The 12,956-nt window shown below is 45.8% G+C and overlaps 1 protein-coding gene across 5 annotated transcripts in view; it reads right to left on the bottom strand.

Annotated features, from left to right (window-relative positions):
* The window catches only part of LOC146551036 (immunoglobulin superfamily member 21-like), a 54,778-nt gene that overhangs the window by 34,991 nt on the left and 6,831 nt on the right, over positions 1 to 12,956 (bottom strand). The window contains exon 2 of one of the 5 annotated variants that reach the window (XM_085259247.1): positions 9,830 to 9,919. The exons of the other annotated variants lie outside the window; for them this stretch is intronic. Within the exon in view, the coding sequence (XP_085115373.1) occupies positions 9,830 to 9,839 (10 nt within the window). The 5' untranslated portion in view covers positions 9,840 to 9,919. The remainder of the gene's footprint in view (positions 1 to 9,829; positions 9,920 to 12,956) is intronic. 5 annotated transcript variants of the gene reach the window in all.

Here is a 12,956-nt window from a genome sequence, read left to right as displayed (position 1 = left end):
GCCTCATATATGCTCCGGACAGATTTGTATCCCAGATAGTGAAAACCCTTGGTCCTCTTTCTGTGTATGTTAAATCCTCTATCAGGTGTCACTTTTAGGTGTCACTTTTGACGCGACTCTCACATTGGATGGGCATGTGAAATCTCTGGTTCGGTCTTGTTTTTATCATTTAAGAAATGTGGCTAAGTTCAGCCCTATTTTATCTCGCCCTAAACTGGAGATTGTCAGGGTCCTGGGTCTGAGCGACCCAGGATCCCTGGGCAGTGTGGGGATAAACAAAAAGTATTTTACCAGTATAATAAATAAAGTGGACTTTTTAGGGGCAGTTTATCACTGACACCATAAAAAGCAACTTAATTAGTAGTTCAATAACAAATTGTAAAGATAACCTTTGTTATTTGAAGAGAGAGAGAAAATTCAGGTTACATATAGTGAATAAATAAGGAAATGTTAATCTCTGCGTCATTCCACACTGAAATTTCAATTGTAGGGGATCATTTGGAGGTGATTTCTTGGTTTTAGACTTATTAGTACGGGACAAGTTGAGGGACCCTTGAGGGTGTGTTGCTGTAAAGTATATAAGGGACGCGCAGCGCCGTTAATGGGTTTAAAATAAATGAAAAAACACTAATCCGAGGAACTATTGGAGAGGTAAGTATACGGAGGTGAGCGCGTTGCGCATAAGGGTTGCTGGTGTCATATATTAACACTTTGAGGGCGAATAATTTTGATTGAGTGTCAACGCTTGAGAACGCGAGGACAGCGTCTAAAGTGCTGGGTTAAACTTTGTGTACCACCGAGCAGGGGAAGAGGAGCCAGTGGTTGCGAGAACAGCGAGACGAAGACTGAAACCGAAAGTTAAGCGTGTCTGGGTGACCTAGACCAAGAAGGTGGAGTCGACCAACGCCATTGGAGGTTATAAAGCAGAGAGTAATGCAGGGAGGGCCAGAAGAGGAGAATGAAGACCGTGCGACGTCATCAGAAGAAGAGGACGATAAGGAGGACGAAGATGGAGGACCTGAGCCCCAACCAAGTACAAGCCTAATTTTGAGGAAAAGAAGTGTGAAGAGAGACCAAGCACAGAGACAGCCCATATTTAGGAGCTCAAAGGGAAAAGGAAAGTCGAGGAAGAGTAGAAAAGTGAGTTTTGAACAAGGAGCTCCTGACCCTGGTTTAAATCTGCCTCTAATAGCAGGTCCAAAGAACGAACCAGTTTATCGCGCCTATAAGGTGAGAGATTTGGAAGCATTGGTTAAACAACTTCCACCAATAACTGAGGGAGGAGCTAGCTGGTTGAGAAGGCTGGGCGCGCTGACCGAAGGAGAAGAATTAGCGCTGGGCGATTTTCGCGCTTTGGCCGGACGTTGTATGCTGGGTGGTGGGTTAGCAGATGTAGAGCAGATAGCTCAAACAACCAGATATGCAAATGACCTGCAATATCATGAGGTGCAGAATGACTTAGCAGATGCAGTCCGGGAGAAGTACCCAACTCCTAACTCTGGAGCCATTCCAAAAATTATTTGGGATCCCAAAAACACACCCAGAGAGTTTTTAGCTAAAGCAAAGGAACAATGGTTGTTAGAAACAGGAATACATCCGGGGAAGGAGGGTGAAAGTAGAGCGTGGTTCCGTTCGGCGGTGCTGGCAGGGCTGCCCAATCAGGTTGCAGTTGATTTGGAAAAGAACCCAGATTTTGCCGTTGCAGACTCGGTGCAGTGGGAGAGACATGTGACCCACAGACTTCAGCAGGAACAGGATTTGGCAAACAAACAAAAGAAAGAGTTGGAGGAGGCACAGGCGCAGCTGGTAAAGATACAGCTGACAGAGGCGAGAAACAAGGCAGGTGACAGAAAGAAAGAGGATAAAGAGAGCGCAAGGAAAATAATGGTGGCAAGGTCTCAGCCCGATCCTGTGCCTGACTGGCCAGATCAGGATCCGGGTCTCTACCCTGATGACCGTTGGCCCGCCAATGCACCAAGGCAGCGTCAACCCGTAGGGAATTGGGGGACCGGTGGACCGCAGAGAGGGCGTGGTGGATCCGTGAGGGGAGGACAAAGGGCTCGGAATCCAGGGAATCCTAACAATGTGTCTTGGACTGCCTGTTACAGCTGTGGAGCAGAAGGACACTGGTCCCGAGAATGCCCTGAATCGCAGCGAAATTATCAGAGGCGAGGCTATCAATCCCAGGCACGAGGAGGCCCAAGACAAAGAGCTGCTTACAGGGGAGCATATCAAGCTCCAAACCCGAATGCAGCACCAGCCGCCCAGTACCCAGTAGCTGACTGGGGCTGGGAGAGGGAGCAATACTGACGGAGCCCGGAGAAACTGAACAGCGTGGGGGCGGCAGAACCCATGCTGTCAATGACCGTGGAAGGCACTGAATTGCCCTTCCTGGTGGATACTGGAGCAACATACTCAACTTTGAAAGACACACCAGACAGTGCAACACTCTCCTGTCACACAGTTAATGTGGTAGGCTTTTCCGGGATTCCAATGACACTGCCATTGACAGATCCAGCATTGACACAGCTGGGAAAACAGACTTTGAAACACCAATATGTGGTGTCCTCACAGGTGCCTGCAAATCTCATGGGCAGGGACCTGCTTGTGAAACTGGGAGCCACAATCATGTGCTCACCAGATGGACTGATTGTTACTCTGCCTGGAGGAAAAGAATTCCCGTGTCTGGGTTCACCTTCAAAGACTCAATATTTAGTCCAGAACTCTGAACAACCCACTGCCGAAATCTACTGGGGGAGGCTAGTGGAAGAAGGCATTCTGAGACATTATCAGCTGTGGAAACCCTGGATAATGAGCCTGGCCGTCTATTCCCCCCCGCGAGATCCTTTCCACGTTACACTCTTTTATGATAGGGAAGATAACGATATCTATCGGGAACAGTTCCAGTCTGATCTTGAGGGACAGACGTGGAATGTGCAAACACATAACATTTATGTTGGACCAGAAGGTGTGGCCGCGGCTGTGAAATTTACTGATGAACAACTGCCTTGGTACAATGTGGGAGAGGATTCAGCCCCTCACATTACATTGGCGGTCCACGAGGGTCATGGGCCAAGAGATCTGGGACCAATGGTCAAGCGGGCGCTGGACAACGCATGCTGGCAAAGCACCCAAATTCCAAATGTCTGGTATGCACCAAAATGTAAAATATATCGCATAACTTGTTTGTCCAACGATGCAGTGATCTTAGAACATAAAGAAATCTCCAGAATACATGGCAGGGAAAGAATGGATCATCCTGATGCAGTAGCTGAGCTCTCAAAATTGCCTGGTACTTTGTGGTCCGCAGGGCCCACAGATGTAGGTCTAGCTAACTGTTCGCCTGTCCTGTTCCAGCTGAAGTCTGACATACCAATTAACAGACCACAATATAAGCACAAAACTGAAGCAGAAGAAGGTATAGCTGAAACCATTGAAGGACTGTGGAAGGCAGGAGTGCTTGAGCCCTCATGGTCATTTTGGAACACACCTATTTTGCCAGTGGAAAAACATGGGACAGGGAAGTACCGTATGGCACATGATTTGAGAGCAATAAATGCCATGCTGAGGACTGACACTGTGCCTGTACCAAATCCCTACACGGCTCTGACCGAAATTACTGGGGACCAAAAGTGGTTCACATGTATTGACCTAGCGAATGCATTCTTTTGTCTCCCACTGCACGAGTCACTCAGAGACATTTTCTCATTCACATACAGAGGCCGCAAATTTAGGTACACACGCCTACCACAAGGCTTTGCACTCTCACCAGGAATTTTTAATCAGGTGTTGAAAGAGGCATTGTCCCCATGTCAACTGCCAGGGGGCTGTACATTAATACAGTATGTTGATGATCTTCTTATTGCAGCCCCGTCAGCAGCGGCCTGTACGGCAGCATCGCTCGTGGTGTTGAACAGATTGGCGGAGTGTGGCTTCAAAGTGAGCAAAGAAAAACTGCAGTTGGTCCGGCCAGAGGTAACATTCCTGGGCCGGGTGATCGCACACAGATCAGTGGGGCTAATGAACACACACAGAGACCAAATTCTGACACATCCAAAACCAAGAACTGTGAAGGAGTTGCTTTCCTTTCTTGGCTTGACAGGTTACAGCAGGCAGTTCATTCCGAACTATGCGGGTAAAACGGCCCCTTTAAGGGACATGATCAAGAAAGTTGGTGTTCGAAATCTGAAGGCTGAATTGCCTTGGACGCCGGACACAGAGACAGCGTTCATTTCACTAAAACAGGATTTGTCAAGAGCCACAGATCTGGCCACACCTAACTATGATGAGGCATTTTACCTTGATGTTTCAGAAACAAAGGGAGTTGTGAATGGTGTGTTGTTTCAGAAAAAAGGGGGAGGTAGGGATGTACTTATGTATGTCAGCATAAGATTAAATTCAACAGAAGCAAGGCATCCCACATGCACACAACACGCAGCAGGAGTAGCAAAGATAATTCAGAAAACAGCACATATAGTGAGGGAACACCCACTGAAAGTGCTTACTACACACAGTGTAGTGGCCTATGTGAACTCACAGGCATTCACAATGACTCCACTGACGCAACAAAGGTTGAGCAAAATTTTAGAGGCGCCAAATTTGATATTCACACATGAAGGAATAAATATGGCAGACCTAATGGGGTCAGGAGAACCACATGACTGTATTAAGAAAGCCCAGGTTGAAGGAAAAATCAGGGAAGACCTGAAGGCAGAGCCCATATACGGAGCTGAGGATTGGTTCACAGATGGATGCTGCCACAGAGATGAAGAAGGATTGAAAGCGGGCTATGCAGTAGTCTGTAGAGTAGGAACTGAGTTTCAGGTGAAAGAAGCAGGAAAAATTGAGGGACAACAGTCGGCCCAGAGAGCTGAAGTGATAGCCCTAACTCGAGCCCTGAGGTTGGCTAGAAACATGAGAGTGAACATCTACACTGACTCAGCATATGCGTTTGGAGCAGCTCATGTGGAACTGGCTCAGTGGAAGAGAGCCGGGTTCAGGACGGCCACTAATGCACCCATCTGTCACAAAAAGGAAATGGAGGAACTGGAAAAGGCCCTGGAGGACCCAGACGAGGTAAGTATTATAAAATGCAAAGGCCACTCACAAGCAGACAGTATGGTGGCAAGAGGAAATCAGAAAGCTGACGAAGCCGCAAAGGAAGCAGCGGGCTACAAAGGACAGAGACAACTGGTGCAGGTAACCCCAGAAGAGGAGGGTAGCACTAACAGCATGGAAGAAGTTAGAAAGGCTCAGGAGGAGACATCCCCAGAGGAAAAGGGGGTGTGGGAAAACAAAGGAGCCTGGCAAGATGGCGGTTTGTGGAGGGGGCCAGATGGGCGTCCCGCTTTAACGGCCAAAATGGCGGAACAAAAGGTGAATGAGGCTCACGGGCTTGGTCACGTGGGAGTGAAACAGATGGAGAGAAATTTGTGCCGATGGTGGCATCCTGATTTGAGAAGGATGATACTGGAAAAGGCCAGAACGTGCCTAATTTGTGGGGCACACAACCCAAAGCCAGCAGTAAAACCTGAAGCTGGTAAGTTTCTCATGCCAGAAAGGCCAGGAGAAGAGGTCGTGATTGATTATACCGACATGATTGATACAGGCCCAGGTGGGGTGAGGTATTTGTTGGTGTGTGTGGATGTTCTGACTGGATGGCCCGAAGCATGGGCGACCAAATGTGAAGATGCGAAAAGTGTGATTAAGTGCTTAATCAATCATTACATTCCAAGGCATGGGTTTCCCAAGAGAATTAGATCAGACAATGGTACTCACTTCAAGAACAAAGATTTGCAAGAGGTAGAGAGGATGTTGGGAGTGCAACATAAGTTCGGGACGGTCTATCATCCTCAATCTCAAGGAAAGGTAGAGAGGATGAACCTAAATTTGAAAAACAAGTTGGCTAAAATTTGTGCGCAGACAGGGCTAAATTGGGTCGCAGCCCTGCCCATTGCTTTGATGACCATAAGATGTTCTGTTAACCAATCCACAGGTTTCACCCCTTATGAGCTGCTGACTGGGAGACAGTTTCCAGCACCCTGGACAGTGGTCCCGGTGGAGCAGCCCAGGACAAGCAACAGGTCTCATGCAGAATATTTTAATGAGTTGAAAGCTCTTGTGTCCAGCTTTACAAAACAGGTCACTTGTGAGAGACCCACGGGGAACGGAGAGGTCCCGGACGCAAAGGCAGTGTGGCTGAAGGTCATTAAGCGAAAGTGGAAGGAGCCCCGCTGGACTGGTCCGTATGAGGTGACCGCCCGGACGGCTACAGCAGTCCAGCTGAAAGGGAAAGGCGACACCTGGTACCATTGGTCGCAGTGTGCACCCGCACACGAGAGCTTGGTGGAGGAAAATTCGTCTTCAAAGAACGCAGGTGTCAAGAAACAGAGGCAGAATAAACCTCTTCACCTGTGCAACGGGCCGACCAGTAGTCTACCTGGAAGGCCGAAGAAAGAAGAGCAGCCTAGGAGGAGATCGCCGCGCCTACAGAAAGGAGTGGTAACAAATTGAGAGTTTGAAAAGGGGTGGTTTAAATAAAAAGAGTAGAAAAAAAAAGAAAAAAGGGAAAGTGGAAGGGGCTTGTTCTGTCCATTATGTTGTCTCTATCTGTATTGGTGGGTATTTTGGTGACTTGTGGTTGTTGTCTCATTCCTTGTGCCCGAAGGTTGGTAGAGAAAGTGATTGTAAAGGCAGTGGACCCTGGGGCGGTGGCCCCTATGTCCATGATGCCGATGATGGATCTGGAGGTAGCCGAGTGGACTGAGGAGTGAACAACAACCTATGTATCGACCTCTGGGGTGTCAGAGGTCGAAAGGGGGATTGTGGGGATAAACAAAAAGTATTTTACCAGTATAATATAATCTGCAGTATGAGCATTGCTTTAACAATATAACAGATAGCTTTAAGATGGCCTTAAGATGTTTATGATGATGTTAACTTTGTATTTCAGGTGCAGTTATAACCATTTTATACATATTGCATATCTGTGCTTATTTGAGTTGATGTTCAGGTTCATTAATGGTTTTGAGCTTCATCTAGTGAGAGTGTCTAGGTGATCCATGCTGAGGGAAAACTAGAACATAGAAGGAATTGCAATACATGCTTACAAAACACTTATATCAGTTTATTTTATTATCTTTTATATGTTCATATTCTTGTATTAAGGTTTTAGTAGAGGTTCTTGATTAAAACATTTATTTAGTAGAAGACATACACATAGTCTCAGTGAGCTTCTGGTCTGGTAAAAGGTCAGAAGTGCAACAGGTGAATTGAGAAAGAGCATTTGAGGATGAGACACAGACAGTAGGTGAAGAGGTGACACAAAGAGCATGTGAGGTCAACACACACACACACACACACTTTAAATTAGATTTATTTAGAAGAAGAGGTTAGTTATGTTTGGCTGTAACTGCAAAATTGTCTTGGTAAAAGAGGAACCGTTTCTTGGTGTCTCGGCAAGAAAGAGGAACAATTCATTTTAAGATAAGAACGGAAAGTACCAAGCCATGAAAATAGATGATTTTCTAGGTGAAAAGTCATGATGATGTTGATCTGATCTATGTATAAAATGTATCTGTGACGTATGAAGGGGCGTCGGTAAATAAACCCTGATGTTATAAAATAATTGTTTGTGCTTTAGTAAGTCGAAGATCAATTGCTGTGTTCAGTGATCTTCCCACATGTGAATTAAAATCTTCGTTTGACTTCACCCGGCCGGACCAGTGTGGTTATTTTTCGATCACCTCTTGTACCCTTTCTCAATTCTTGAATCTTAACATCAGTCATGGACTAATGATATTATATGTATTTTTGGTGTTGCTGCTGCTCTTTTCCATGCTTGTAGGTGTGTGTGTGTGTGTGTGTGTATGGGTGCAGGTGTGTATGTACACTGGTTTACAGGTGCCTTCAGGCCTGGTGGGTGTGGCCCTGCTAGGGGACTGGCCACACCCGAAGCTACACAGCTGCCGCTGATCAGGGCTCATCAGGGGAGTTACTTAGGAGAGTCTTGGAGCTCCCACTGACGTGGGATCATTCCTTGAGATTTCATGTTAGTCTTCTGCTTAGTTAAGTTTGTGAGTGTATGCTTACTGGAATTAAGTGTCTTGATGGCTGCCTCTGTTATTTTCCCCTCAGGAGGAACATCGGAGGGCAGCAGGCACAGGGTGTGTGTGGACACACGAGAGTGGAGAACATGACACGGGAGAGCACGGGGATTTACTGTTATTGTTTCCACACACTGTAAATAAACGCACTGTTTATACACAGAGCACCGCGCCTGAGTCCTCCTTCCCCACATCCCCACAGTCTGCCATGCCAAACCGTGACAGAGATAGCTATACTTGCATTTATTTCCTCACGCTTGGACTATTGCAACTCTTTGTTTATGTGTCTAAGCAAAGGTTCTCTGGATTGTCTGCAGGTTGTGCTAAATGCTGCAGCTAGGCTGTTGACAAAATTCTCCAGGTATTCACATGTGACACCATTGCTATTTCAGCTACACTGGCTTCCTGTTGAATTTAGAGTACATTTTAAGATCCTGGTCTTGACATTTAGAGCCTTGCATAGGCTGGAACCATCCTACATCTCCGACCTGCTACAGCCCTATGTCCCCAGCAGGTCCCTGAGGTCATCTGATCGGGGCTTACTTGCTATAAAACAGACTAAGATGAGAACAAAGGGTGACAGAGCTTTTGCCACTGTGACTCCAAGATTGTGGAACTCTCTCCCTCATACATTAAGAATTGTGGACTCGGTAGTTGTTTTTAAAAAACAACTCAAAACTCACCTTTTTAAAACTGTTTTTGGTTAATTTTTTGCCTGTTTTATTTTGTCTGTTTTACCCTTTTATTATTTGTTATCTTATGTGCAGCACTTTGTGATTCTGTCTAGAAAAGTGCTATATAAATAAAATTGTATTTATTTATTTATATACAAAAGTTCATTACATGACAGCACCAGATCAAGTGTGTGACCATTTCCATGAGTTGGATCACTCACCCACTGAGTGAAAATAAGAGTTGATAAGGTTCCTTTACTAGTGGTCCAGTCTCAGAAAAAACATATATGTTAAAATAATCAACAATTAAAACATGATCATAACCTAGCACAAGTAAGTCAAAAGAATTAACACAAAAATCCTTAACCCATTTCAGTGGACCATACACCACAGTGTAGACAATTGAAGGAGTTCAGTTCCAGAAGCTGCACTTTAAAGCTGGGGTAGAAAACGGGTAACAGTTGTCGACAGTGAATTTTGGATTTAAATACAGAAGCTAGCCCTCTACCTTTACCAGTGGTCCGGGGAGAGCTGAGAAATGAACATTGGGGGGGAAGAAATTCCAAGCAAGAACTCCTTTGTGGGTGGCTGTAGCTCAGGTGGCAGCGCAGGTCATCCACTAATCAGAAGGTCGGTGGTTCGATCCCTCCTGGCTGCATGCCAAATATCCCTGGGCAAGATACTAACCCCATGTTTGCCTACTGGTGGTGGTCAGAGGGCCTGGTGGCACCAGTGTCCAGCAGCCTCGCCTCTGTCAGTGTGCCCCAGGGCAGCTGTGGCTACAATGTAGCTTGCCATTGCCAGTGTGTGAATGTGTGTGTGAATGGGTGAATGACTGAATGTAGTGTAAAGCGCTTTGGGGTCCTTAGGGACTAGAAAAGCGCTATACAAATGCAGGCCATTTACCATTTCACCAGGTTGAAGCCAAGTTTCTGTTGGCCCAAGTTGCGCCAACAGAAACTTTCTGCCAAGTTGGGCCAACAAATGCTTTCATAAATCACGGCCAGTGTATAACAGCGCTATCCAAAACATGATCAAACTGGTGCTAACCGAAGTGCATCTCAGAAGGCGAAGGTGTCTATAATTTGGGCCACTTCTGTAGGACGACAACCACTGCCACTGGAGGCTTCGCTGGCAGGTCTGAAGGAACAGGAAGACAAAAAGGATTTATCCAGCGATGACATCTGGATACTTACATGACTCATCTTTTTTAGTGCTTCCAAGGAGGAAAAGTGAATGGTAGGCAGCATAGTCAATCAAGTATGTCCGCCAGTAGTGGAGGAAGGCTTCCTGGCTGATTTCTCAGATCAAATGTTGGCAGTTTAACTGGCTAAAAGCTCAAAGTGTTTGGCTTTCATAGATGAGTGGAGCAGAGCCATCAGGGCAATATGAAAAAAGAAAAATAACAACATCCTGCAGATAGAACCCAGCTTGCTGTGCACACTGACGCCATCTTTATTGAAAAGACATTTCGGGGAGTGTTATTGCAGAATATTAATAATGAATTTAGCCAAAAATAATTAGCCACAAAGGATTTGCCTGTTTCCCTCGATGCTCACTTAAGTGTTTATTTAAATGAGCGCACCTTAAAGCAGATAACATGTAAGCTAGGGAGGAAATGGCTCATTAATTTGGAACATCATTCTTTACCCTGGCTGGAAAATAGTTTGCTGCCCACCGTAAAGCTAAAACAGAAGAAAACTGAAGAAAATAAGAACAACCCTAGGTTTCTCTTCAGCACTGTAGCCAGGCTGACAAAAAGTCAGAGCTCTGTTGACCCAACTATTCCTTTAACGTTAACTAGCAATCAGTTAATCAATTTCTTCACAAATGAAATTTTAACCATTACAGAAAAAATTACTCATAATCATAGTACCAGTACCAGTACCAGTGATATTCATTTAGAATCTTTCTCTGCAGCTGAGTTAACTTCAACAATTACTTCCTCCAAACTATCAACGTGTCTTTTAGACCCCATTCCTACAAAACTGCTCAAAGAAGTCCTGCCATTAATTAATGCTTGTTACAGCCCTAGCAGGGCCTCCTCTTGAAATTGCCCTTGTGTGGGTGTGGTGTTCTCTCTTTGCCTCCTCCTCTCTTGCTCCTCCCACCCCTCTCTCTTGCTTTCAATCTGCCCTCTCTCCAGGACGCACCTGCTGTTCATTGGCCTCGTTTGGCATCTGGACCCAGTCAGCAATCCCCTCTCTGAGGTTATATATGCTGGGGAAGAATTGTATGATGTGGGGTGATGTTTCTGTGGCTCTACAATGTGTTTTGGGTGATAGAAAGGTCCCATTGCGAGATTGTCCGGGCTGTGATGTGGAAGCAGTGGGGAGAGTAGCTGCTTAAGTGAGTATTGTGGCTTGTGGGCCACAACAGCAGCAGCAGTAGAGCTTACTGCTGCTAGTGACAGGATGAGCCTTTGGGCCCTTGGAAGGGTCAAATGATCATCATATGACCCTAGAACTGAAGAAGCTTCTCGGATGAGACGTGAAACATCTTCAAGCAACTTAAAGAAGTCCAGATGTTTTTCTTTCCAGGCTCCTTAGACTTGAAATTGATTAGAAATCTCAGTCTACAGTTAATACAATGCAAAATACTACATAATGTACAGTATACAGGTCAATGGATGTTCAGTATGGGTTTTATGTCTTCTAAGGACTGCTCACACTGTCAAGGGAAAACACCTTGCAGTTTTGTCCAAGCTCTTGGGTTCTGTCCACCTGTTCAGAGGTTCTGGTGCTGGATATGTGAAGACTTATCAAAGTGTTTGAAATGTAACATTCCAGTCTCCACTTCAGTTTGCTTGTTGGTCGACTTAGATGATGTCACTACAGAGATGAATACAGCCCACAAGGCTCTCACTGCCCTATGCTTGCCAAGAAGACCGTCCTCATGAATTGGAAAAATTAAAATAATGATAATTCTAACCAATATAGAGACCGTCTGATAGATCATATTAATCTACCAGTAGCCATGCTGCTCCTAGGTGGGTCTGGGGCAGGCTTATGGACTTGGAGTTCTGGGGGTGCTCTGCCTCTAGGCTGGGGTTCTGGTTGGGCCTGGGTCCTGATTAGTGTGTCGACAGGATTGTGAGTGGGTGCATGCACGGGGGCCCTGCCTAGGGGCAGGAGGCCTCTAGTGCATCAGTGGAACTGGGGGGAGCTATTTAGCTGGCAAGAGGTTGTTACCATCCTTTGCATGTGGTCTCTGCTCGTAAAGATGTGGAGGGCAGGGGATCTGACAGACGTGGAGGATAAACTCAACCTGGGTGTCTATTGTCTTATGTAGTCTGGGAGTTGACTAATTGTTGGGCTGGCTGTTTCTCCTCTGCGGTGGGCTTGGATTGAGTGGCAGCGGAGCCTGCGGGCTTGTCACAGCTGCCCTCTGTGGCTTCTGCACTGTGGCTACTGGGTAACCTCCCAGCTCTTTTCTAGGTGGGTGGTGCGATTCCTCCTTGTGCTCTCATGTTCTGGGGATCATATATATTTATATCGATCTATCTGCCATGCCTGCTTCATGTCCTGGGGGGAGGGCTTTGGCCCCCCACTGTTAGACACTTACATGGAGAAACCTAATGAATAAAAGCGCGCTCACAACACAGATGTGCACAAAGGTGTGCAAACAGGTACTCAGAGACAGACAGTATCTTGGTTGGCTGCTACATCTAAGCATATCATGCACTATTAATACTGTATGCTGCTCAGTAACACTGAATATTTATTATTTACTGTTGCTTATGCTTATGTTGGTTCTTGCTGTGGTTTCCTTACTGTGTTGTTTTCTTTTCAGCAGGTGATCAAGCAGATTTTCAGTCTATTGTTTCTCCTCTATTTTTTTCCTCTCCTTCTGTTAACTCCCTTCCCAGCTTCTCTTTCCGTTTTCTTTCTCTTTCCCTGTTGCTGTGCCTCCCACAGGCTGCTTCTGCTGAAGGTTTGTTCCCTGTAAGAGTTCTCCCACTGTCCCTCGTCTGATTGATTTGTTCTTGTTTTCTCTGTTTTGTCTGTATTATTGTAGGGTTTTTAATTTACAATATAAAGCACATTGAGGAAATCACTGTAGTGATTTAGCACTGCATAATATAATAAATAATAATAGTATTTACTTGAATTTAACATTCAGTTCAATTCGAGGGCAGCTTGAATTGAACTGAAGACCACTCATCATGTCCTCTGCC

Source organism: Mchenga conophoros, linkage group LG20 (genome assembly GCF_057382185.1).
Source record: "Mchenga conophoros isolate Kocher_MC1m ecotype Shallow Benthic linkage group LG20, M_conophoros_male_GT1.1, whole genome shotgun sequence".
NCBI lineage: Eukaryota > Metazoa > Chordata > Actinopteri > Cichliformes > Cichlidae > Mchenga > Mchenga conophoros.
This window is presented reverse-complemented; position numbering and strand designations above follow the sequence as displayed.